Below are 26983 nucleotides of genomic sequence, written 5' to 3'. Positions count from 1 at the left end.
CTATTTGACAATATCTTTATATCTGTTTCCCCCATTTGAGTGTCAGCTCCTTGTGGGCAGGGAAAGTGTGGGGGGCTTATGTTGTACTTTCCCGAACATTTAGCACAGTGCACTGTCACCGCTGGATGCTTAATAATGATGATAGTAACAACCATGGTATTTGTTAAGCATCTACTATGAACCAAGCACTGGGCTAAGCACAAGATCAACAGGTCTGCCGCAGTCCCTGTCCCACATGGGGCTCACAGTCTAAAGAGGGGAGACCTTCTCACTTTGTCTCCATCTTGCGTATCTCTCCACTGACTCCCTAGGCTACGCCTTCCCTCCTCTAATCTGACAGACAATTATTCTCCCCCCCTCGAAGTGTTATTGAAAACACAACTCCTCCAAGAGATCTTCCCAGACTAAGTCCAACTTTTCTTCATCTCCCACTCTGCTGTGTGTCTCCCTTACGTGCTTCCTTTGCTCTTCCCCCCTCCCAGTGCCACAGCAGTTATCTGTAATTTCATTTATTTGTTCTGTCTGTCTCCCCGACTCTAGACTATAAGCTCACAGTGGGCAGGGAATGTGACTGTATATTACTGTATTGTACTCTCTCAAGTGTTTAGTACAGTGCTCTGCACACAGGAAGTGCTCAATAAATACGATTGAATGAATGAATCTTATCCTTATCCTTATTTTATGAATGAGGAAACTGAGGTATAGAGAAGTTATGTGACTTGCACAGGATCACAAGGCAGGCAAATGGCGGGGCCAGGGATAAAACCCAGGTCCTCTGACTCTCAGACCTGTGCGTTTTTCACTAGCCCATGATGTTTAATAAATCCCATGACTACTACGGGCCCTGGAGCTGCCTTCCAGTCTCCACACCTGGAAGACCAATTGCTGCTGGTAAGAAACAATCACACCTAAAGTCATTTAACAAGCAGCTCTCAGAAACAGAACCCAATATAAAATGTCTAGACCGACAAGGCCTAGCTCCCTCTCTCTCTTTCCCTCTGACAGAGTAACCATTCTGAAAGCCAAAATGTTTGGACCTCATCCGATTCACGATCCCATTCCTGGCCAGGAGAGGAGTGGGGAATTCAGCATTGTGCTTGGACCCTGCCTTGGCTGGGGCTGGGGTATGGGTGGCTAATCCGTATAACTGGTGGTCTCCGTGATGGAAACTCTCTTGACTTCTGCTTCAAAGCCCCCCTGGCCATTCCCCCTCCTCCGGGACTGTTCCATGGGCAAGGTGAAAGGGCAATCGGGACCACATAACTCTCTTTCTCCCCTGAAAGAGGTAAGTTTTCTGACTTGGCTTGCCATGCCTGACTTGTGACCTCGATCTCGATTTTGATCTCAACCTCGATTTCTTCTATCTCATCGCCGACCTCTCGCTTATGTTCTGACTCCGGTCTGGAACACCCTCCCTCCTCATATCAGACAATTACTCTCCCTGAGACTTTTTCAAAGCCTTACTGAAAGCACATCTCCTCCAAGAGACCTTCCCTGACTAAGCCCTCTCTTCCTTTTCTTCAAGTTCCTTCTGCATCGTCTTGACTTGCTCCCTTTTTTATCCCACCTACCAGCCCCACAGCACTTATGTACATATCTGTAACTTATTTATATTGATGTCTGTCTCCCCTTCTATACCTTAAGCTCATTGTAGGCCAGGATTGTGTCTGTTAAATTGTTGTATTATGCGTTCCTAAGTGTTAGTGCAGAGCTCTGCACACAATAAGTGCTCAAAAAATATAATTGACTGACTGACAGTGGAAGTTAGAGACATGACAATATCATTCAATCATTAATTAATTATATTTACTGAGTGCCTACTGGGTGCAGAAGGTACTCAATATGTACATATCTATACATTATTTTTCGATATTAATGTCTGTCTCCTCCTCTAGACTCATTGTTGGCTGGGAATGTATCTACCCTCTCTGAGGTATTATACTCTCCCAAATGCTTAGTACAGTGTTCTGCACAAAGTAAACGCACAATAAATGCCATTGATTGAACTGACCGCAGAACATTGAATTAAGTACTTGGCCAAGAACAATAAAGGTAAAATCAGACAGTCAATCATATTTACTGAGCACTAACTGTTTGGAGAGCACTGTACTAAGTGCTTGGGAAAGTACAATATAACAATAAACAGACACATTCCCTGCCCACAAGAGCTTACAGTCTAGAAGGAGACCCGATCCATACCCTCAAGGAGCTTAAAATCTAAAAAGGGAGACAGATACAACATTATTTAAAGAGAGTAGTCGAAAAAGAGATAAAATTGGTTGTACCAAGAGAATGGGATTATGGATAGAGGAACACATATGTTCTTAAACTATTGACTAGAATGTTCAGAAGGGCCTTGGGGGTTATGAGGGAGAGATGCTGGGGTGGGAGTTGGGAGGTTATTATCCAGGGAAAATAAAATGGACCAGGAAAGGGTCCTGGAGGAGGTAGGTCACTCTCAGAAGAACTTTAAAGCTGGGCCTATTTGAATGGGAGGGAGTTCTGAGCAGGAGGAAAAAGGGAAGTAGGGGAACTGGAGGCAGAGAGGGGAGAGTAAAGCTCATCCTTTCCACTGAGGCAGCGGTGTGGTCTCTGACTAAACCAGCAGCTAGCTTAGAGATTCCCAACCTTTTCTCCTTCTCACCACATATCACACTGACTGCTGAGAGCTGCGGGAGTCTGGCAACCCTGCTGGAGGGGAAGATTAGTACCAGATTGAGGGGTCTCATACACAGAGGGGTTCCCCCACTCCCCCAAAAAAAGGATGAGGTGTGGGAATCTGGCCTCCTCAAAGGGGAGGAGAAAAGTAACCACCTACCTGAGTGACCCCAGGCAAGAGAGCCAAGCCGAGGAGAGGAGAAGGCTGAGCTGGTCAGGTGAGGAGGGAACCGAATGATAACGGGGAGGGAGGGAGGGGGGCTCCTGGGTCACTGGCTGGCTGCCCACTCGTTTCTCAAGGAGACCCCAGGACTCCTTCAGACCAGCCCTCTCAGAGAGGGCATGGACACAAATGGTGCCTTATTCCATGGTGCCTTATTCCCAGTGGTGACTCTGACCCTTCCCCATGGTGACCACCTGGGCTCTCCCACCGTGGGAATTCCTGAGATGGAGCAGGGAAGACTGTTGCTCTGCCTGCCGGGTGGCAGACCTCAAGATCCAGAAGACGGATGGGGAGGAGCACTTCCTCAGGCTAATCCTGGGCCCTTATAAATCAGTCCTCCTCCCCCTCGGCCCCAAGCAGCCCCTTGGGGGCCTTTGCCGATCCGGGCCTTTCATGTGTGCAAGAGATGGGCAGGAAACACATAAAGCCACTGGGGTCGCAGAGCCTGGCACCGGTGGTGGCAGGAGCAGGAAATGAAAAGTGAAAGCAGGATTTATGGAGCATCAAAAATGCAACCTAAGTCCCCCTGGGGGCAGTAAATAAGGAAAATGAGCTTCCAGGCTTCCCATAAAACACTTTCTGACTGAAGAATGACTCGTCCCTCCTATAACACCTCGCTACTCAGGTCCTTCAATGGGAACGAGGGAAAAGGTTGATGACAGTGAGAAGGCAGTCAACAGGTGCTTACTGAGCACTCCCAGAACGCTCCGCAGCAGATGACGGCCAGGAGCCCATCTTCTAGATCAAGTGGAGTTCTTGTGGAATGTATAAAACGGTAATCTAATGGAGGAGGCTGAAGGCGGCAGTCAGAGAGCATCCTAAATACTCATTCAGTAATTTACAAGAAGGAGTTGAGTTGGGGCAGTGAATCAGGAACTGTGTCCTGGGTGGAGGTTGGATAAAGTGAAGAGAGCTTCCTGGAGGAGGTGGGCTTTGATCTGTGATTGCTCAGGGAAGGGGACTTTTGAGGCATTGGAGAGCCATCCAAGTAGAGAGGTCCTAAAGGCAGGAAGTAGAAAGAGATTGCAGAGAGGGGGGAGTGGTCAGGGCTGGAGAGGTAGATTTGGGAATCATCTGCATAGAGATGGTAATTGAAGCCAGGAGAGCAAATGAGAACACCAAGGGAGTGGTCCTAAATGGAGAATAGAAAGGGATCTTGAGGAACCCCCACAGGTTAAGGCTGGGAGGCAGAGGAGGAGCTGGTAAAGGGATTGAGAAAAAGAGGCCAGAGAGGTAGGAGGACAACTAGGAAAGGAAAAGGTCAGTCAAAAAGGAGAAGGGCAGGGAATAGTCCCAGTGTCTGAGGTAGCTGAGACATCCAAAAGGACTAGATGGAGGAGATGCTGTTGTATTTGGCAACAAGGAGGTTGTAGGGAACCTTCGAGCCTTTGAATTTGGGTCTATCCCCTTCAGCACTTCGATACTCACCCTCCCCCCACCTCCTGTACGTATGTCCAAATCCTTGTACTTGGCTGCTTCCCTATCTGCCATTTATTTTAATGTCTGACTCCCTCAGTAGGCTGTAAGATCCTTGAGGGAAGGGAATGCTCTACCAACTGAATAGGACTCTCCCAGCACTTAGCACGGTGGATAGAGCATGAGCCTGGGAGTCAGAGTCATGGGTTTAATTCCAGCTCTGCCCCTTGCCTGCTGTTTGACCTTGGGCAAGTGACTTCATTTCTCTGTGCTTCAGTTACCTCATCCATTAAATGGGGATTGAGGCTATGAGCCCCATGTGGGACAGGAACTGTGTCCAACCTGATTTACTTTGTATCCACCCAGCACTTAGTACAGTGTCTGGCACATAGTAAATCCTTAACAAATACCATAATTATTATTTTTACTCTAAACTCAGCAGATGCTCAATAAATACGATTGATCGACTGGGGAGAAGGTCAAGGATTGGCCCCAGCTGTGCCCTGCACAAAGGGCAGCCTGGATAAACAGCTTCCTTTTGCTACAGCCTTCAGCAGAATAATAATAATGATAATTGTGGCCTCAGTGACCTCATCTGTAAAATGGGGTCTAAGATTGTGAGCCCCATGAGGGACATGAACCGGGTCAAGCCTCATTAGTATGTATTTACCCCAGAGATTAGTAAAGTGCCTGGTGCATAGTCAGTGCTTAATGAAACCATAAAAAAAACCTACAGCGACTGCCCATCCTCCTCTGAGTCAAACAGAAACACCTTATCGTCGGCTTTAAAGCATTTATCTGGCTTGCCCCCTCCTACCTTACCTCTCTGATTTCCTATTACCACCCAGCCCACACACCTGGCTCCTCTAACATCAACGTACTCACTGTACCTCCATCTCATCTTTGCCACATCGCCACATCTTTGCCACATCTTTGCCCACATCCGCCTCCTAGCTTGGAACTCCCTCCCTTCATTCTTTCATTCATTCAGTCGTATTTATTGAGCATTTACTGTGTGCAGACCACTATACTAAGCACTTGGAAAGTACAATTCAGCAACAGATAGAGACAATCCCTACCCAACAGCGGGATCATAGTCTAGAAGGGGGAGACAGATACAAAACAAAACAAGTAGATAGACATCAATAGCATCAAGATAGATAAATAAAATTACAGCTATATACACATCATTAATGAAATGAATAGAATAATAAATATGTACAAATATACACAAGTGTTGTGGGGCGGGGAAAGGGGTAGAGCTGAAGGAGGGGGAGTAGAGGTGATGGGGAGGGGAGGAGCAGAGGAAAGGGGGGCTCACTCTGGGAAGGCCTCCTGGAGGAGGTTGGCTCTCAGTAGGGCTTTGAAGGGGGGAAGAGAGTTAGTTTGGCAGATGTGAGGAGGGAGGGCATTCCAGGCCAGAAGTTGGACATGGGCCAGGGGTCGACCACGGGACAGGTGAGAATTAGGCACTCTGAGGAGGTTAGGGGCAGCAGAGGAGCGGAGTATGTGGGGTGGGCTGTAGAAGGAGAGAAAGGAGGTGAGGTAGGAGGGGGGCCAGGTGATGGAGAGTTTTGAAGCCAAGAGTGAGGAGTTTTTGCTTCATGCGAAGGTTGATGGGGGGGGGGGTGACATGCCCAGAGCATTTCTGTAGAAAGATAATCCCGGCAGCAGAGACAAGTATAGACTGAAGCGAGGAGAGACAGGAGGTTGGGAGATGAGAGAGGAGGCTGATGCAGTAATCCAGTCAGTATACGATGAGAGATTGTACCAACAAGGTAGTGGTTTGGATGAAGAGGAAAGAGCGGATCTTGGCGATGTCGAGAAGGTGAGACCGGCAAGTTTCGGTGATGGATTGGATGTGTGGGGTGAATGAAAGAGTGGAGTCAAGGATGAAACCAAGGTTGAGGGCTTGTGAGACGGGAAGGATTGAAGTGCTATCCACAGAGCCATCCACACATCCACACTCCTTCTGCATATATGCCAGACTACCACTCTCTCCACCTTCAAAGCCTTATTAAAATCACATTTCCCCTTCCCAGTTTAGCCCTCAATTCCCCTACTCCCTCTCCCTTCTGCATTGCCAAGCATTCATTCTTTCATTCATTCATTAATTCGTTCATTCATTCCTTCGATCGTATTTACTGAGCGCTTACTGTGTGCAGAGACTGTACCAAGCACTTGGGAGAGTACAACAATAAACAGTCACATTCCCTGCCCACAGTAAGTTTACAGTCTAGAGTAGGAGAAGCGGACATAAATACAAATTAATAAAATTCGGATCTGTACCCTTTTAGGCATTGAGTCCCACTGCACTTAAGTACATATTCGTAATTTCTTTACTGTCCATCTCCCCCTCTAGACTATAGGCTCATTGTGGACAGTGAGCATGTCTACCAACTCTGTTATTTTGAACTCTCCCAAGTGCTTAGTTCAGTATTTCGCACACAATAAGTGCTCTTAAATAAATACCTTTGATTGATTGATTGATTGATTGATTGATACATGAACACCACTGGCTGGGAAAAGAAATCACCATCTTCAACAGCCTAAAATCATAGGCATTTAGGAAAGAATGAAATCTAAGGGCTGTTGGAGGTCTAGAGTGATCTTCTAAGGACCAGTGCACCTACCCTAAGATCATCTGGTCCAGTTCCCTGAATAAGGGTAGCCAATATGGCCCCCTGGATCCAAGCTAAAGCGAGTCAGAGGTGAGGCTCACCTCTGCCAGTGCTCCAGAGCAGGCCTGGAAGAGGGAGCTGGACACCGTCCCCATGGCTGGACTAAGCAGGGGATCCCACCCTGGACTCTCTTATCCCAAGGAGAAGCAGTGTGGTCTAGGGGACAGAGCATGGAACTGGGAGTCAGAAGGACCTGGAGTTCTAATCCCAGCTCCTCCACTTTTCTTCTGTGTGACCTTAGGCAGGTCATTTCACTTCAGTGCCTCAGTTACCTCATCTATAAAATGGAGATTAAGATTGAGTCTTAAGTGGGTCAGGGACTGAATCCAGCCCTATTAGCTTGTATCTCCCCCAGTGTTTAGAACAGTGTCTGGCATATAGTAAACATTTAACAAGTACCATTAAAAAACAAAAAACAAAAAAGAGCCAGGAAACTGTCTGTAACTGGACCCCCTACAAAGGCAGCCATCCAATAAGCTTCTGTTACCCAAAGTAGAGCTTTCTCCTCTCACCGGCTACTTCCTGAGGGCTGACCCTTTGGACCTGATTTGGTTAACCGGCAAGACAGTGCTGCTGGGTGTTGGGAGATCCAGCACCTAGCCCCAGATCGGCCACTGGCCTGCCGGCTGACCTAAGAAAAGTCATTTCACCTCCCTGGGCTTTAGTGTCCTCATCTGTAAAACAGGCATGAAATACCTACTCTCCCTCCCTCTTAGACTGTGAATCTCAAGTGGGATAGGGGCTACATCTGATCTATCTACATCTATCTAGGGTTCAGCACAGTACTTGGCACCTATTAAGTGCTTAGTCGCTTAATAATAATAATGTAGGTATTTGCTAAGTGCTTACTATGTGCAGAGCACTGTTCTAAGCACTGGGGTGTCCTCTCCCAGACTGAGCTCCTCTTCTCCCCCTACTCCCTCTACCACCCCCAATTCACCTTTCTGCAGCTAAACCCTCTTTTCCCCCTTTCCCTCTGCTCCTCCCCCTCTCCCGTCCCATCCCCTCAGCACTGTACTCGTCCGCTCGACTGTATATATTTCCATTACCCTATTTATTTTGTTAATGAAATGTACATCGCCTTGATTCTATTTAGTTGCCATTGTTTTTACGAGATGTTCTTCCCCTCTACTCTATTTATCGCCATCGTTCTCGTCCGTCCGTCTCCCCCGATTAGACCGTAAGCCCGTCAAACGGCAGGGACTGTCTCTATCTGTTGCTGACTTGTTCATTCCAAGCACTTAGTACAGTGCTCTGCACATAATAAGCGCTCAATAAATACTATTGAATGAATGAATGAATACAGGGTGATCAGGTTGTCCCACGTGAGGCTCACAGGCTTCATCCCCATTTTTCAGATGAGGGAACTGAGGCCCAGAGAAGTGAAGTGACTTGCCCACAGCCACACAGCTGACGAGTGGCAGAGCCGGGATTCGAACCCATGACCTCTGACTCCCAAGTCCAGGCTCTTGCCACTGAGCCACGCTGCTTCTCTAATAATAATAATAGTGGTATTTGTTAAGTGCTTACTGTGTGCCAGGCACTGTACTAAGAACTGGGGTGGATACAAGCAAAGCGGGTGGTATACAGTCCCTGACCCACATAAAGCTCACAGTCTCAATTCCCATTTTACAGATGAGGTAACTGAAGCCCAGAGAAGAGAAGTGACTTTCCCAAGGTCACACAGCAGACAAGTGACGGAGTCAGCATTAGAACCCATGACCTTCTGACTCCCAGGCTCTTGCTCTATCCACTATGCCATGCTGTTTACCTAATGCAGGCGTTAGTTAACACAGATAAAGGCCGTGGCACGAGCAGCGTCGCATTAAATCGCCCAGCACATGAGTTGTGAAGATTGCTTCCACGTCCATCCTGTCCCCACAGCCTATCCCCTGAGCCCCCGAGAAGACGCGGTTGTCCCACAGCTGCTCAGAGAATCCCACTCTCCACCAACTAACCAGGAACACTCCACCAGGGCCTGAAGGGTCTGCCCACAAAGAAGACCATGTGGAACCTTAGACCCTGACCTTGGAGATTGCGAGAGGGTCCCCCAAGTCTCCAGATGCTGCTCCTGGATTCCCAAGTGCCAGACGGCACACAGTACGCAGAGGAGAGAGCCAGCAGTCATGAGGAAAGGGCTGGAGCCATTTCATAAATAAGATTGAGAGAGCATCATCATCATCATCATAAACAATGAAAAGAATAACAGTAATAATTGCGGTATTTGTTAAGCCCTTACTATGTACCAGGCACTGTACTAAACGCTGGGGAGGATGTTTTGTTTTGTTGTCTGTCTCCCCCGTTTAGAGTGTGAGCCCGTTGTCGGGCAGGAATTGTCTCCATTGCCCAATTGTACATTCTGAGTGCTTAGTACAGTGCTCTGCACACAGTCAGCGCTCAATAAATACGACTGAATGAATGAATACAAGTAAATCGAGTTGGGCACAGTCCCTGTCCCACATAAGGCTCACAGTCTCAATCACCATTTTATAGGTGATGTTACTGAGGCCCAGAGAAGTGAAGCGACTTGCCAAAGGTCACACAGCAGACAAGTGGTGGAGTCAGGATTACAGCCCAGGACCTTCTGTCTCTCAGATCTGTGCTCTATCCACTACACCATGCTGCCTCTCAAAAACAGAGGTGGCAGACCCCAGCCCAGGAAGCTATTGAAAGTTGCCAACCAGGCTGAGCCAAAAGTCTCCAGTCCCCTCCCCGGCCCCCAGGCCTCGGTCCTTTCCTCCCTCCCTGCCCCTCCCTCGGGCCCCCCACACGCTGCCACAGCCCCAAACCCTTGGATGGGGGGTGGGCTGCATTGCTGGAACCAATTAGAGGCTGCGGCTGCCCGCAGCTGTCTGTTCGGCTGCAGGGCCCTGGAGAGGAAGCGTTCCAAGTTCCATTCATTCCAGGCAACAAGGCTAGCCTTCCCTCCCTCCCCCTCCCACTCCCCTAACCCCTTTCTCCAGCCCCTCAGCACGTCCACACGTGCCCGGCGGTCTGTGCCGCGTACTCCTGGAGGGAGGTGGTTGATCTCCGTTACTCTCCCAACCATGGTTTACTCATTCAATCATATTTATTGAGGGCTTACTGTCTGCAGAGCACTCTACTAATAGCTTGGAAGAGCACGATACAACAGTAAACAGACATATTACCTGCCTGCAACAAGCCTACGGTCTAGAGGTGGGGAGGGAGATCAATATAAATAAATAAGTTACCAGTAAGTACATAAGTGCTATGGGGCTGGGAAGGGGAAAGAACAAAGGGAGCAAGTCAGAGTGACACAGAAGGGAGTGGGAAAAGAGGAAAGGGGGGGCTTAGTCTGGAAAGTTCTGTATCGCCCCTTGTCCTGCAAACTCTTTAAGGGAAGAGACCATATAATAATAATGGTATTTGTTAAGCGCTTACTAGGTGCCGAGCACAGTTCTAAGCACTGGGGGAGATACAGGGTAATCAGGTTGTCCCCCGTAGGGCTCACACACTTTTAATCCCCATTTTACAGATGAGGGAACTGAGGCACAGAGAAGTTAAGTGACACGCCCACAGTCACACAGCTGACAAGTGGCAGAGCCGGGAGTCCAACTCATGACCTCTGACTCCGAAGCCCGGGTCCTTTCCACTGAGCCACGCTGCTTCTCATATTCAATAGTATTTATTGAGCGCTTACTATGTGCAGAGCACTGTACTAAGCGCTTGGGATGAACAAGTCGGCAACAGATAGAGACGGTCCCTGCCGTTTGACGGGCTTACGGTCTAATCGGGGGAGACGGACAGACGAGAACGATGGCAATAAACAGAGTCGAGGGGAAGAACATCTCGTAAAAACCGATGGCAACTAAATAGAATCGAGGCGATGTACAATTCATTAACAAAATAAATAGGGTAATGGAAATATATACAGTTGAGCGGACGAGTACAGTGCTGTGGGGATGGGAAGGGAGAGGTGGAGGAGCAGAGGGAAAAGGGGAAAATGAGGGTTTAGCTGCGGAGAGGTAAAGGGGGGATGGCAGAGGGAGTAGAGGGAGAAGAGGAGCTCAGTCTGGGAACTCGTCTTGGAGGAGGTGAGTTTTAAGTAGGGTTTTGAAGAGGGAAAGAGAATCAGTTTGGCGGAGGTGAGGAGGGAGGGCGTTCCGGGACCGCGGGAGGACGTGACCCGGGGGTCGACGGCAGGATGGGCGAGACCGAGGGACGGCGAGGAGGTGGGCGGCAGAGGAGCGGAGCGTGCGGGGTGGGCGGTGGAAAGAGAGAAGGGAGGAGAGGTAGGAAGGGGCAAGGTGATGGAGAGCCTCGAAGCCTAGAGTGAGGAGTTTTTGTTTGGAGCGGAGGTCGATGGGCAACCACTGGAGTTGTTTAAGAAGGGGAGTGACATGCCCAGATCGTTTCTGCGGGAAGATGAGCCGGGCAGCGGAGTGAAGAATAGACCGGAGCGGGGCGAGAGAGGAGGAAGGGAGGTCAGAGAGAAGGCCGACACAGTAGTCTAGCCGGGATATAACGAGAGCCCGTAACGGTAAGGTAGCCGTCTGGGTGGAGAGGAAAGGGCGGATCTTGGCGATATCGTAGAGGTGAAACCGGTAGGTCTCGGTAACGGATAGGATGCGTGGGGTGAACGAGAGAGACGAGTCTAGGATGACACCGAGATCGCGGGCCCGAGAGACGGGAAGGACGGTCGTGCCATCCACGGTGATAGAGAAGTCTGGGAGAGGACCGGGTTTGGGAGGGAAGATGAGGAGCTCAGTCTTGCTCATGTTGAGTTTTAGGTGGCGGGCCGACATCCAGATGGAGACGTCCCGGAGGCAGGAGGAGATGCGAGCCCGAAGGGAGGGGGAGAAGACGGGGCGGAGATGTAGATCTGCGTGTCATCTGCGTAGAGATGGTAGTCGAAGCCGTGAGAGCGGATGAGTTCACCGAGGGAGTGAGTGTAAATGGAGAACAGAAGAGGGCCGAGAACTGACCCTTGAGGAACTCCAACAGTTAAAGGATGGGAGGGGGAGGAGGCTCCGGCGAAGGAGACCGAGAATGACCGGCCGGAGAGGTAAGAGGAGAACCAGGAGAGGACAGAGTCCGTGAAGCCAAGGTGAGATAAGGTATGGAGGAGGAGGGGATGGTCGACAGTGTCAAAGGCAGCAGAGAGGTCAAGGAGGACTAGAATGGAGTAGGAGCCATTGGATTTGGCAAGAAGGAGGTCACGGGTGACCTTAGAGAGAGCAGTCTCGGTAGAGTGGAGGGGACGGAAGCCAGATCGGAGGGGGTCTAGGAGAGAATGGGAGTTAAGGAATTCTAAGCATCGATTGTAGACCACTCGTTCTAGGATTTTGGAAAGGAAGGGTAGTAGGGAGATAGGGCGATAACTGGAGGGGGAAGTGGGGTCGAGAGCGGGTTTTTTTAAGATGGGGGAGACGTGGGCATGTTTGAAGGCAGAGGGGAAGGAGCCCTTGGAGATTGAGTGGTTAAAAATAGAAGTTAAGGAAGGGAGGAGGGCAGGGGCGATGGTTTTAAGAAGGTGAGAGGGAATGGGGTCCGAGGCGCAGGTGGAGGGGGTGGCACTTGCGAGGAGGGAGGAGATCTCCTCTGAGGATACTGCGGGGAAGGATGGGAAAGTAGGGGAGGGGGTCGGTGGGGGGGAGGGGAGAGGCGGAGGGGTGACTTTGGGGAGCTCAGACCTGATCGTGTTGATTTTCGTGAGGAAATAGGTGGCCAGATCATTGGGGGTGAGAGATGGGGGAAGGGGAGGAACAGGGGGCCTAAGGAGAGAGTTAAAGGTCCGGAACAGTCGGGCATGGGTGTCGATGAGGGAGGAGAAGAAGCTTTGCCTGGCGGAGGAGAGGGCAGAGTTAACGCAGGAAAGGATAAATTTGAAGTGTGTGAGGTCGGCTTGGTGCTTGGACTTTCGCCAGCAGCGCTCGGCAGCTCGAGCATAGGAGCGTAGGAGGCAGACGGAGGAGGTGATCCGGGGCTGTGGGTTAGTGGAGCGAGAGCGGCGGAGGGAAAGGGGGGCGAGAGAGTCGAGATGAGTAGAGAGGGTGGAGTTGAGAGCGGAGACCTGATCGTCGAGAGTGGGAAGAGAGGACAGGGCGGCAAGGTGAGGCGAGATGCTATTGGAAAGACGGATGGGATCGAGAGAGCGGAGGTCTCTGTGGGGCAGTAGCGAAGATTTGCAGGGGGAGGGAGTGTGAGAGATGAGGCAGGTGAGAAGGTTATGGTCAGAGAGAGGGATTTCAGAGTTGGTGAGGGAGGAGATAGTGCAGCGGTAGGAGATGACGAGATCGAGGGTGTGACCGAGTCGGTGAGTCATCTTTTACTGCTTTGGTACATTTCCCCACAGGCCCGGAACAGGGCCCAGATGGTGATCAATACAGCACTCTGCCCCAGTAGACATCTAGTGCCTAATAATAATAATAATTGTGGTATTTTTAAGTGTTTTCTATGTACCAGGTACCGTACTAAGTACAAGGGTAGATACGAGTTTATCAAGTTTGATACAGTCCCCTTTCCACATGGGGTTAACAGTCTTAATCCCCATTTCACAGATGAGGCAACTGAGGCACCGAGAAGAGAAGTGACTTGCCCAAAGTCACACAGCAGACAAGTGGCGGACTTGGAATTAGAACCCTGATCTTCTGACTCCCAGGCACATGCTCCTTCCACTGCTCCACGCTGCTTCTTCTCTACATCCAACAGTTCAATTTCAATTCTGTGCTTTCCCAAGCGCTTAGTACAGTGTTCCGCATACAGTAAGTGCTTAATAAATATGATTGAATGTATGAATGAATGAATTAGATTCTATCATACTGTGTGCTCAGCACTATACTAAGCACTTGAGAGAGTACAAATAACAGTCAACAGGCATATCCCCTGCCCACAACGAGCTCATAGTCTAGGGGGGAACTCAGGTATCCAGAACATTCATTCATTCATTCAATAGTATTTATTGAGCGCTTACTATGTGCAGAGCACTGTACTAAGCGCTTGGGATGAACAAGTCGGCAACAGATAGAGACAGTCCCTGCCGTTTGACGGGCTTAGTGTTCTGCACACAGTGGAGACATCGAACAGTGCTCTGCGCTCCATGGGGGCTAGGTACATTCCCCTGATACTGATTCCCTCTGTCTGATGGCCAAGAGCTCTTTCTTTCTGGGAGGGACAAGGGAGAATGAGGGGACAAGAAAGCATCTTCTGTCAAAAGGTCAGAGAACACCCCAGGTTTTCTTTTCATACATCAGCCCAGGGAAGTTATGGTCGTGAGAAGCAGTGAGGCCTAATGGCTAAAGCACGGGTCCGGAAGTCAGAAAGACCTGGGTTCTCATCCTGGCTCTGCCACTTGTCTGCTGTGTGACCTCGGGCAAGTCACTTCACTTCTCTGGCCTCAGTTACCTCATCCGTAGAATGGGAATTAAGACTGTGAACCCCATGAGGGACATGGTCTGTGTCCAAACTGATTAGCTTGTATCTACCCCAGCACTTAGTACATATAGTAAATGCTTAACACATACCATTAAAATGCATGGTCAGCCACTGCCCTCATTGTCCACTTTCCCGGGAATCCCCAAAGAGTTCCCAGCAGGTCATCTCTTCCTGGTTGCCCCGCTGGCAGGGACCTCTCAAGAGATCCTGGGCGATTTTGCAGACTCCGTGTTTTGGTTTCTTCTTTTCCTCCTTCCCCACAGACACCCCGCGACCCCCTTCCTTCAGCCAGGACACAGGATCACTCCAGGACAGGCAGAGAAGGGGTCTAGGCCAGTCTCAGCCCTCCTCAGTCTCAGCTTATGCGGGCGAAATCAGGACCAAGCAGAAACTTCTCACCATTGGCTTTAAAGCACTCAGTCATGTTGCCTGCTCCTACCTCACCTCATTACCCTCCTACTACAACCCAGGCCGCACACTTTGCTCCGCTATTGCCAACCTTCTCACTGTACCTCAATCTCATCTATCTCGCCACCGACCTCTCAACCGCGTCTTGCCTCTGGCCTGGAACGCCCTCCCTTCTCAAATCCAACAAACTACTCTCCTCCCCTTCAAGCCTTATTGAAGACACATCTCCTCCAAGAGGCCTTCCATGACTAAGTGCTCTGTTCCTTTTCTTTAACTCCCCTCTGTGTGATCCCATCATTCATCATCTCTCCCAGGACCAGCGCACTCACATACATAGTTGTAATTTATTTATATTAATGTCTACAGTCCCCCTGTAGACTGTAAGCTCGTTATGGGCAGGAAATGTGTCTGTTACGTTGTTATATTGTACTCTGCCAAGCTCTTAGTACAGTGCTCTGCACATAGTAAGCGGTCAATAAATACAACTGACTGACTGAGTCGCCAATGCTCACTGCGTGTCCGGCCGGAAGGATGGGGTTCGGCCCCGCAGCCAGGGGCCTTGCTCAGTGAGGGAGGTGGCCTAGAAGGAAGCCGCGCTTACCTCCGTTCGTAGCTGGGGCACCAATTCTGCCTCCCGCAGCCTGGTTTCCACACTTGAGTCATCTTGGTGAAAGCCTGGACGCAGGGCTGCCGGTGCCCCACGATGGTCACCTCCTGCTTGGGGCACACGTTGGGCCTGGGAGAGCGGGACAGAGAGAGTGAGAGTTAGTCATGGGTGCTTAATAATAATAATGATAATTATGGTATTTGTTAAGCTCTTACTATGTGCCAAGCACGCTTCTTGATGCTGAAGTAGATAAAGCAGCATGGTTTAGTGGATAGAGTACAGGCCTGGTAGTCATAAGATCACGGGTTCTAATCCCCGCTCTGCCACCTGCCTGCTGTTTGACCTTGGGCAAATCACTTCACTGTGCCTCAGTTACCTCATCTGAAAAATGGGGATTGAGACTGTGAGCCCTGTGTGGGACTTAGGGCTTCTAGATTGTAAGCCCATTGTGGGCAGGGATTGTCTCTCTTTATTGCTGAATTGTACTTTCCGAGTGCTTAGTACAGTGCTCTGCACACAGTAAGCACTCAATAAATACGACTGAATGAGTGAATGAATGAATGTCAGGGACTGTGTCTAACATGATTTGCTTGTATCCACCCCAACAATTAGCCTAGCACAAAGTAAGTGCTTAAATACAACAGGTAATCAGGTTGGACACAGCCCCTGTCCTACATGGGGCTCACAGTCTTAATATCCATTTTACAGATGAGACAACTGAGGCCCAGAGAACTGAAAAGGCTTGCCCAAGGTCACACAGCAGACACGTGGAGAAGCTGGGATTAGAAAGTACATCCTCTGACTTCCAGGCTCGTGCTCTTTCCACTAGGCCATGCTGCTTACTCTGTACCTAGCACTGAGCTAAGCACTGGGGTAGATACAAGATAATCACATTAGACAAAGTCCCCGAGGGCTCCCAGTTTAAGAGGTTGGAGGAATCAGGTGCCTTCTCCCCATTTCACAGATAAGGCACCTGAGGCCCAGAGAGGTCCACTGCATCCTAGTACCTATCTATAAATGATTTATTTATATTAATGTCTGTCTCCCCTTCTAGACTGTCAGCTCGCTGTGGACAGGGAACATGTCTACAGAATCTGTTGTACTGTATTCTCCCAGTTGCTCAGTACAGTGTTCCACACTCAGTAAGCTCTCAGTAAATGCCACTGATGGATTAATTGATTCATTGACTTGGTACAAGTCAGAGAGGAGACCGATGGCAGAGAAGGGAATAGAACACTGGTCTCTTGGCTTGGGTTCCACGCTCTTTCACTAAGCCTCACTACCTCCCCAGGGAGAAGAGAGACAAACTGATTCAGATTGCTCATTGCCCATCCGCATGATGGCAGACCCAGTTCCTGAACTGGAAGCTCATTTGTCTCAGCATGCTCCACTTGAGCAGATGATCAATCAATCAATCAGTGGAATTTCTTCAGTGCTTACTGTACGCAGAGCACTGTATTAAACACTTGGGAATGTGCAATAATCAACAGTGTTTACTGAGCTCTTTCTGTGTGTAGAGCTTTGTAATAAGTGCTTGGAAGAGTACAATAATCGATCAGGCAATCAATGAACGAATGGCATTTATTGAGCACTTATTGGGTACAGCGAACTGTATCTAAGCCATTGGGAGAGCACAATTCACCAGAGTTGGAAGACACGTACCCTGCCCATACTGAGCTTAGACAGGTAACTAAGTGTCATGGGACAAAAACCAAATGCCCAAAGGTTACAGATTCAAGTGTATTTTCAAGGTCATACCTCATTAATTCAAACCTCGTCTGTACTCTTTGTACTACTCTTTCTACTGATGCTCAAGAGAGGCAGGTTTGGATCTACAGGCATGGTCAGCAACATCTTGGTTAAGTTTTTCTGTTTCATATTTATTCAGCATAAAACTTGTAAATACCACTGTTACAGAGGACTCTTGATATTTAATTATTGTAAAAAATCCAGTACCAGTGACCTCTCGTAAGAGATCTAGATCTGTCTTTCACCATTTTCTAAAATAACAGATCGTGGGAAATCCTTGCTTAACGTAGTATTTTCCCTCAAAGGCAGGTGTCAGAAAAGTGGCGTGGCTTTAATGGAAAGAGTATGGGCTTGGGAGTCAGAGGACCTGGATTCTAATCCCCGATCCACCACTTGTCTGCTCTGTGGCCTCGGGCAAGGCACTTAACTTCCCTGTGCCTCAGTTACCTCATCTGTAAAATGGGGAGTAAGACTGTGAGTCCCACATGGGACAGCCTGATTACCTTGTAACTACCCTTGTATCTGCCCTTTCTGCAAAACCCAATCCCACCTCCTCCCCCCAGTCTTCCTCTCTCAATTCTAGACTGTAAGCTCCTCTCTAGACTGTAAACTCATCATGGGCAGGAAATGTGCCTGCTAATTCTGTTGTACTGTACTTTACCAAGCGCTTAGTACAGTGCTCTGCACAGAATAAGTACTCAATAAATGTCACTGATTATCTGAATTCACAACACCCAAGCCACACCATCGCAACCAGCCAAACTTAGCATCTATGACCTTTGTTCCTATTCTCAGCACTTATGTACATCTGAATCAATCTAATCAGTGGTATTTATTGAGTACTTACTCTGCACAGAGCACCTTGCTAAGAATTTTGGAAAGTACAGTACAGTTAGTAGACAAATTCCTGCCCTCAAGAAACCCTTATTCATTCATTCATTTGCATTTATTGAGTACTCACTATGTACAGAGTACTGTACTAAGCTTTTGGAAAGTACAATTTGGCAACAAATAGAGACAATCCCTACCCAACAACGGACTCACAGTCTAAAAGCGGGGAGACACACAACAGAACAAAATGAAACAAGTAGACAGGCATCTAATATAATCATTTGGGTGTAATGGCTAGAGCACAAGCCTGGGAGTCAGATGGTCATGGGTTCTAATCCTGGCTCTGCCACTTGTCTGCTGTGTGTCCTTGGGCAAAGTCACATAACCTCTCTGTAGCTTTACCTCATTTGTAAAATGGGGATCGAGACTGTGAGCCCCATGTCGTACAGGGACTGTGTCCAACCCAATTTGCTTATATCCCCCCCAGCGCTTAGTACAGTGCCTGGCATATAGTAAGCACTTGACAAATACCATAATAATATAATTCTATTTATATAAATGCATGTTTACTTGTTTTGATGTGTATATAACTATAGTTCTATTTATTTATATTGGTACTACTGATACCTGTTTACTTCTTTTGGTGCCTGTGGGTTCCTAGCTGAGAGCCTTCTAGACTGTGAGCCCCTTGGGTAGGGACTATCTCTCTTTGTTGCTGAATTGAACTTTCCAAGCACTTTGTACGGTGCTCTTCACACAGTAAGCATTCAATAAATATGATTGAATGAATGCCTGTCTCTCCCCTCTGGACTATAAGCCCATTGTGGGCAGGGTTTGTCTCTCCTTATTGCCGAATTGTACTTTCCAAGAGCTTAGTACAGTGCTCTGCACACAGTATGCACTCAGTAAATGCGATTGAATGAATGAATAATAATATATTATCTTTATTTCTACATGTAATCTTTTTTTCAGCTCTTTCCTCCTGATACATTTGTACTATTTCCTGCTACATCTTTGTTTTTGCTTTTTTTTTAATGGAATTTGTTAAGTGCTTACTACGTGCCAGGTGCTGAACTAAGTGATGGGGTAGATACAGGCTGATCGTTAGATGCAGCCTATGTCCCACTGGGGGCTCACAGACTTAATCCCCATTTTACAGATGAGGGAACTGGGGCACAGCAAAATTAAGTGACTTGCCCAAGGTCACACAGCAGACAAGCAGCGGAGCCATTCTTGTTCCCATTCTCACTATTTAGACACAATTTCTGACTCTCCCACCAGGCTGTAAGGTCCCTGAGGGCAGGGAATGTGTTTCTTACATCTGTCCTAACCCCTCCAGCATTTAATACTGCAGTTCAGCACTCAGTAGGCACCCGATAAAACCCACCCCCATTTGCTTGTATCCACCCTGGCGTTAAGTACAGTGCCTGGCACATAGTAAGCACTTAACAAATATCGTAATTATTATTGCTCTTTGTGGGGTGGCCACAAGCAGGGATTTTAGGGGATGATGGAGTAAAGAAATGAAGGAAGACTGGTGGGCCCTCATCCCCTCAGCCGAGCGATCCCTTCAGTTATTCAGTCGTATTTACTGAGTGCTTACTGTGTGCAGAGCACTATACTAAGCGCTTAGAAAGTATAATTTGGAAACAGAGACAATCCCTACCCAACAACAGACTCACAGTCTAGAAGATCCCTTCCTTTCCATTCCTTCCCCCTCCCTCCCCCACCCACTTCCCCTGCTTTCCCTTTATCCAGAACCCCCCCATTCATTCATTCAATCGTATTTACTGAGTGCTTACTATGTTCAGAGCACTGTACTAAGCACTTGGAAAGTACAATTCAGCAATGAAGAGAGACAATCCCTGCCCACAATGGGCTCACAGTCTAGAAGAGGGGAGACAGACATCAAAACAAGTAATCGTATTTACTGAGTGCTTACTGTGTGCAAATCACTGTACTAAGCACTTGGAAGAGTATAATATCACAATTTAACATCATACACACTCCCTGCCCCAACAAGCTCACAGTGTAGAGGGGGAAACGCACATTAATAAAAATAAAGAGATTAATAGATAGATAAATTACAGATATATACATAGGAGAAGTGAACTGACTTGCCTAGGGTCACACACAGCAGACATGTGGCAGACACAGCCCCCATCCTCCCCCTTCCTACCAACCAGTTCTTCTCCTGAGTTACCGAGTCATCTTGTCACCCGTTTGCTCTGGGAAGGTGATTGGGCTTAAATATCCAAGTCCTTCCTGAACTCAAAGGTCACGGAAAGGGGTGGTCACGACCTCCCACCGAGCCCCGATCCAAGCAGGGTGACATAGCCGTCCGATCAGCTACACCCCTGCGCCCACCCCAGCCGTCCCACACCCTGTCTGACTTCCCAGAGCACCAATACTATCGATTGACAATCATTTGGCTGGATTTCCCGTGAAGGCAGGCGGGGATCCGCCGCCCCTAGGCCACTTGAACCCCAAGGCTGGGCCTCTCTGTCAGCAGAAAGTGGGTTATGAGGGGGAAACTGACAGACCGGGGAGGTAATAGCCTCGTCAGCACACCGACAATTCACATGGCCCACAGCCCCGTGGGGCCTCGGCCAGCTCTCTGACGCTGAATTGTAAAGAGGGAAATATTTTTGGCTTCTGGACTGATAATAAATAATATGCCAGGTAATCTCTTTCCAAGTACCAGAGTCCCCAGCGTTCAACATTTATAATAAACATGGTCTCTGCTCACCTTGGAATGGTGCCTAGAGCTGCACGCACACACACACACACACACACACACATAGAGAGAAATACATGGACCGTAACCATCCTCCGCCGCTTCCTCTTCGTCTTCTATAGCCCTGACTGGGCTCAGAGCCCCAGGCTGGGTGTGAACCAAGCTCAGAGCAAGCACTGGGCACCCACTGGTGACAGAGCAAGATACTGTTGTGGCATACTACTGTACTCCCTGCAGCGTGAACTGCCCTCCTAGAATTCGCACACGTCCCACACGAGTGTGTGGGAATCAATCAATCGTTTGTACTCATTGAGTGCTTACTGTGTGCAGAGCCCTCTACTGAGTTCTCGGGAGAGTATCTGTGGTATCTGTTAGGTGCTTACTATGTGCCAGGCACTGTCCTAAATGCTGGGGTTAGATACAAGATAATTAGGTTGAAGAAAGTCCCTGTCCCACCGAGGGCTCACAGTCTTAATCTCCATTTTACAGATCAGGGAAATGATGCACAGAGAAGTTAAGTGACTTGCCCGAGGTCACCCTGAACAGACAAGCGGTGGATCCGGGATCCAGGTTCTTCTGACTCCCAGGCCCGTTCTCTATCCAACAGGCCACGGTATGAGAGAGTCGGTAGCCACGTTCTCTGCCCGCAAAGAGTTTACGGTCTAGAATTACAGGTACTGTGTCCAACCTGATCAACTTGTATCTACCTCCAGGGCTTAGTACAGTGTCTCGCACATAGTAAGCACTTAACAAATGCCATTAAAAAAATAATCAGCACAGAAACAACAACTGAAAATATCCAGATCTGGAAAACAATCCAGGAAGGTGAGATTTTTCTCCTACTGGGCAAACCCTAGTCAAAATGTAAAGATGTGGGGAACGAGAGTGTGAGTGAGGAGGCAGCATGACCTAGTGGAAGAAGCTGAGTCTAGGAGTTGGGGGACCTGAATCCCAGTCCTGGCTCTGCCCCTGCCTGCTGTGTGACCTTGGACAAATCACTTAACCTCTCTGGCCTCAGTTTCCTCCTCTGAAAAAGGGGGATAATGGCCACCTTTTACATTGGGAGGACACTAGAAAGGTAACTGATGAAGAACTGTCTAGATACGTCAAAGAGCTGACCAGTCAGTCTTCCTAGAGTGTAGAGGTTTGTGTTTTTCAAGATTTCTACATCACTGGTCTAAGCACCTGGCATATCCCTGCTCCACTACCGCATCAACCCCTTCACTGCTCTCTCTGCCTTCAGCCTCTAGCCCCTTCAGTCCATGCTTCACTCTGCCCATCCTGGATCATTTTTCTAAAATATTTTGTGCGAAATAATAAAAATTGCCAAGTGCTTATTAGGTGACGATGATTATGGTATTTGTTAAGTGCTTCACTATGTGCCAGGCACTGTACTAAGCGCTGGGGTGGATACAAGCAGATCGGGTTGGACACACTCCCTGTCCCACGTGGGGCTCAAAGTCTCAATCCCCATTTTACAGATGAGGTAACTGAGGCCAAGAGAGGATAAGTGACTTGCCCAAAGTCACACAGCTGACAAGTGGCAGAGTCAGGATTAGAACCCATGATCTCTGACTCCCAAGCCCGGGCTCTTTCCACTGAGTCACACTGCTTCTCTAAGTAGGGCTAAGCAGTACTAAGGTGCTAAGCACTGTATTAAACATTACGATAGATATAATATCAAGTCGGACCCAATCCCTGTCCCACATGGGGCTCCTGTCTCCCTATTCTTCAAAAACCTCCAGTGGTTACCCATTCCTCTATGCGTCAAACAGAAACTCCTCACCGCTGGCTTGAAGCAGCATGGCTCAGTGCAAAGAGTCCGGGCTTGGGAGTCAGAGTGCATGGGTTCGAATCCCGGCTCTGCCACTTGTCAGCTGTGTGACTGTGGGCGAGTCACTTCACTTCTCTGTGCCTCAATTCCCTCATCTGTAAAATGGGGATTAACTGTGAGCCTCACATGGGACAACCTGATTACCCTGTATCTTCTCCAGCGCTTGGAACAGTGCTCTGCACATAGTAAGCGCTTAACAAATACCAACATTATTATTATTTAAGGCACTCAATCTGCCCTTTCCCCACCACACACTCATCCTCACTCCTCCGCTCTCACACACCCAGATCATTCATAGGGAAGCAGCCTGGCTTAGTGGAAAGAGCACGGGCTTGGGAGTCAGAGGTTGTGAGTTCTAATCCCAGCTCTGCCACTTAACAGCTGTGTGGCTTTGAGCAAATTATTTATCTTCTCTGTGCCTCAGTTCCCTCATCTGTAAAATGGGGATTAAGACTGTGAGCCCCACATGGGACAACATGATTACCTTGTGTCTACCCCAGCGCTTAGAACTGTGCTTGGCACATAGTAAGGCTTAGCAAATACCATCATTATTATTGATTCTAGACAGCTCATTCCTCTAGACTGGAAGCTCGCTGTGGGCAGGGAACGAGTCTACCAACCCTTATAACTACTGTTATATTGTACTCTCCCAAGAACTTAGTACAGTACACAGTAAGCACTCACTGAGTGACTGAATCACTTTGCTCGTTTCAAGCCCAACTACTCACAGTACTTTCTTCTCGTCTCTCTCACTGCCATCTTCTTGCTTACACTCTTCTTTCTGCCTGGAACTCCCTCTTCCACATCCAGCAGATCAGTGATCTCCCCGTCTCCAAGGTACTTCTGAAATCCCACCTCTTCCAGAAAGCCTTCCCTGCCTAACCTTTTCTCTCCCCACCTCATTTTCCCCCATCAATTGCTACTTCGGCACTCCCACCAAAGCACATCACTCCCCACCATTGGACTTACGTACACCCTGTTGACTCCTCCTCCTTGTGATATATTTTGGGGTCTATTTTTCCTACTAGAATGTAAATTCCTTGAGGACAGGGACCAGGTCTTTAAAGTGCTTAGAACAGTGTCGTGACCAGAGTAAGCACTCGATAAATACGTTTGATTCATAAATTGTACTGTAGGACTCACAGCTTGACTGATGCTATGCACATGGGAACAACTGTATTTTTCTGCCACTGGAATGCTTTCTGGAAAGAACTTGGGCTTTTATCAATCAACCCTTACCTACTCTTATCAGTCAGTCAGTTAATGGTATGTACTAGCTATTTATCCTTCCATACTTTTGTTTTCAACAGCCTTAGCTTTTTGTGAACGTCTCCTAACAATTGGGGTAATTGTTAAATGCCTACTATATGCCTAGCACTGTTTTAAGTGCTGGGGCAGATAGGATACAATCAGATCGGGTGCAGTTTCTGTGCCACATTGGGCGCACATCTAAGGAGGGAGAGATCAGGTATCTTTTCCCAATTTTACAGAGCCAGGGGTTCTGATTCCCAGACCATGCTCTCTCCACTAAGCCATGCTACTTCTATCAAGTTACTCTGGGACTGTAACGGCCACCCTTAACACTGCATATTTCGGTTTATGCTAATTTATCCTTATTCATCTTTGTCAATGGTATTTGTTGAGTGCTTAGTATGTGCCAGGCACTGAACTAAGCACTAGGGTAGATACAAGAGGAGGAGGAGGAGGAGGAGGAGGAGGAGGAGGAGGAGGAGGAGGAAGAGAAGGACGAAGAGGTGGAGGAGGAGGAAGAAGAGGTGGACAAGGAGAAGAGGTGGAGGAGGAGAAGAGGTGGAGGAGGAGGAAGAGAAGGAAGATAAAGAAAAGGTGGAAGAGGAAGAAGAGATGGAGGAGGAGGAGGAGGAGGAAGAGGAGGAGGAAGTGGAGGAGGAGGAAGAAGAGGAGGAAAAGGTGGAGGAGGAAGAAGAGGTGGAGGAGGAGAAGGAGTAGGAAAAGGTGGAGGAGAAAGAGGTGGAGGAGGAGGAGAAGAGATGGAAGAGGAGGAGGAGGAGGAGGAGATGGAGGAGGAGGAGGAGATGGAGGAGGAGGAGAGGAGGAAGAAGAGGAGGAGGAGGAGGAGAGGTGGAGGAGAAGGAGATGGAGGAGGAGGAGGAAGAGGAGGAGGAGATGGAGCAGGAGGAAAAAGAGGAGGAGGAGAGGTGGAGGAGGAGAGGTGGAGGACGAGAAGGAGGCAAAGTAGGAGGAGGAGGAGGAAGAAAAGGAGGAAGAAGAGGAGGAGGGAGAGGAGGAGAGGAGGAGAGGGAGGAAAAGGAGGAAGATGGGGAGAAGGAGGAGATGAAGCAAGCAGACGACGAAGCCCCATGTTTGGAGAGTGTCCGGCGGCCGCTGAGCGCTGAGCTCTCCGCACCTCTCCGCGGCCCCGACGAGACCCCGCAGCCCCCTGCCCGCAGCCCCCGCCCGCAGCGACCCCCGCAACCTCCCGCCTTCAACCAGCCGATAAACTTTTGAGCGTTCGGCTCCCCCCGGGTCCTCTACACGCTCCATCCCACCCCCGGGACCCTTTCCCCCCCATCCCACCCCCGGGACCCTTTCCCCCCCATCCCACCCTCGGTACCCTGTCCCCCCCCATCCCATCCCCGGGACTCTGTCCCCCCCATCCCATCCCCGGGACCCTGTCCCCCTCCATCCCACCCCGGAACCCTGTCCCCCTCCATCCCACCCCCGGGACCCTTTCCCCCCCATCTCACCTTCGGTACCCTGTTCCCCCCCCCATCCCATCCCCGGGACCCTGTCCCCCCCAACCCATCCCCGGGATCCTGTCCCCTCCATGCCACCCCCGGGACCCTGCCCTCCCCCATCCCACCCCCGGGTCCTGTCGCCCCGGGCCCTGTCCCCTCCCCCCCGCCCAGGATGCTGGCCCTCGTTTGCCCCCCCCCCCCGCAGCCCCCGGCCCGCACGTTGTGGACAAGGATTGTCTCTGTTGCTGAATTGTACTCTTTCGAGCGGTTAGTACAGTGCTGTGCACACAGTAAGCCCTCAGTAAATGAATGAAGGAAGAAAGGAAGGAAACCCGTCTCCCGTCCCCCGACCCTCGCCCGCCTCCTGGTCTCCCCGCCCCGTCCCGCAGGGTCCCGCAGGGTCCTGGATGGGGGTGGAGGGGGGGATGGGGATGGGGGGGCGGGGGGGGCACTCACATGAAAGGCAGCAGGGTCCGTCCTGCGGCGGGCGGGGCTGCCCGGGCCAGCAGGGCCAAGGCCAGGGCCAGCGCGGGGAACCCGTCCATCGCGGCCGAGGGACCGGAGGCGGGAGCGGAGGCGGGAGGGGAGGCGGGAGCGGCGGAGGGACTGGCAGGACGGGACGGGACGGGACGGGACGGGACGGGACGGGACGGGACGGGGCGGGGCGGGGCGGGGCGGGGCGGGGCGGGGCGGGGCGGGGCCGGGTGGTCCCGGCTCCCCACGTGCCCACCGGCCCTGGAGGGAAGCCCCGGACCAGCTCGGCTCCTCCCCGCCGAGGTCGGGGCCCGGGGGTGGGGGGGGCCGGGGGCCGGGGGCCGGGATCAGGGGGTCAGGGGTCTGGGGTCCGGGGGTAGGGGGGTCCGGGATCCGAGGCTCAGGGGTCAAGGGTCCGGGAAGCGGGGGAGAGGGGTCCGGGGTCCGGGGGTAGGGGGGTCCTGGATCTGGGGGTCAGAGGGCCGGGGGTAGGAGGGTTCGGGATCCGAGGTTCAGGGGGCCGGGGGCTGGGCGTGGTGGGGGGGGCGGCGGTGAGAGGGTCCGGGGTCCGAGATCCGGGGTCCGGGATCCAGGGGTCCGGGGGTAGGAGGAGGGGCCGGGGTCGGGGGTCCGTGGTGGCGAGGTCCCCGGACGAGGCGGTCCCCGCTGTGTTGGGAGGGCCCGGGGCCGGGGTGGGGTCTGTGTGCCCGCCAGCGGCGACGGCACCCCCCCACCCCAAACCGGGGGGCCCACGGGCGCTCCCCGGGCAGGGCCTGGGCGGGGCAGGGTCCCCGGGGGTCCCGGGAGAGCCGGGAGCGGCCCCTCCTCCTGCAACACACACACACACACACACACACACGTCTACCTCTATCACCCCATCGCACGCCCCATCTCACATACATACACTCCCACCCCTCACACGTACCTTACTCCCGATTGCATGCGTACACCCTCGTTCTCACGTACCCATGTACGCCTTCGTTACACACAGACACACACGCAAGGTCATCCGATGATATTTATTGAGCGCTTACTATGGGCAGAGCACTGTACTACCGCCATCACCCCTTCGCACGCCCCATCTCACATACATACATTCCCACCCGTCACACATACCTAAGCCAGATCATACGCATCCACCCTCATTCCCACATACGCACGCACGCCTACATTTACACACACACACACACGCAAGTCTACCTCTGTATCACCCCATCGCACATACCTACACTCCCACCCCTCCCACATACCTA

General features: G+C 50.3%; 1 protein-coding gene across 1 annotated transcript in view; it reads right to left on the bottom strand.

Moving 5' to 3' along the window:
• MEGF6 (multiple EGF like domains 6) overlaps positions 1-26700 on the bottom strand; it is a 287988-nt gene extending 261288 nt beyond the window's left edge. Inside the window, exons 1-4 of the mRNA XM_029065970.1 lie at positions 26697-26700; positions 26011-26197; positions 25713-25862; positions 15383-15517 (exon numbers count right to left, since the gene is read on the bottom strand). Coding sequence (XP_028921803.1) covers positions 15383-15517; positions 25713-25862; positions 26011-26197; positions 26697-26700 — 476 coding nt within the window. The remainder of the gene's footprint in view (positions 1-15382; positions 15518-25712; positions 25863-26010; positions 26198-26696) is intronic.
• Positions 26701-26983: the final 283 nt, after the last annotated feature.

Source organism: Ornithorhynchus anatinus, chromosome 5, assembly GCF_004115215.2.
Source record: "Ornithorhynchus anatinus isolate Pmale09 chromosome 5, mOrnAna1.pri.v4, whole genome shotgun sequence".
In the NCBI taxonomy this organism is placed as follows: domain Eukaryota; kingdom Metazoa; phylum Chordata; class Mammalia; order Monotremata; family Ornithorhynchidae; genus Ornithorhynchus; species Ornithorhynchus anatinus.
Note: the sequence above shows the minus strand (reverse complement) of the source record. Positions and strands in the feature narration are given on the sequence as shown.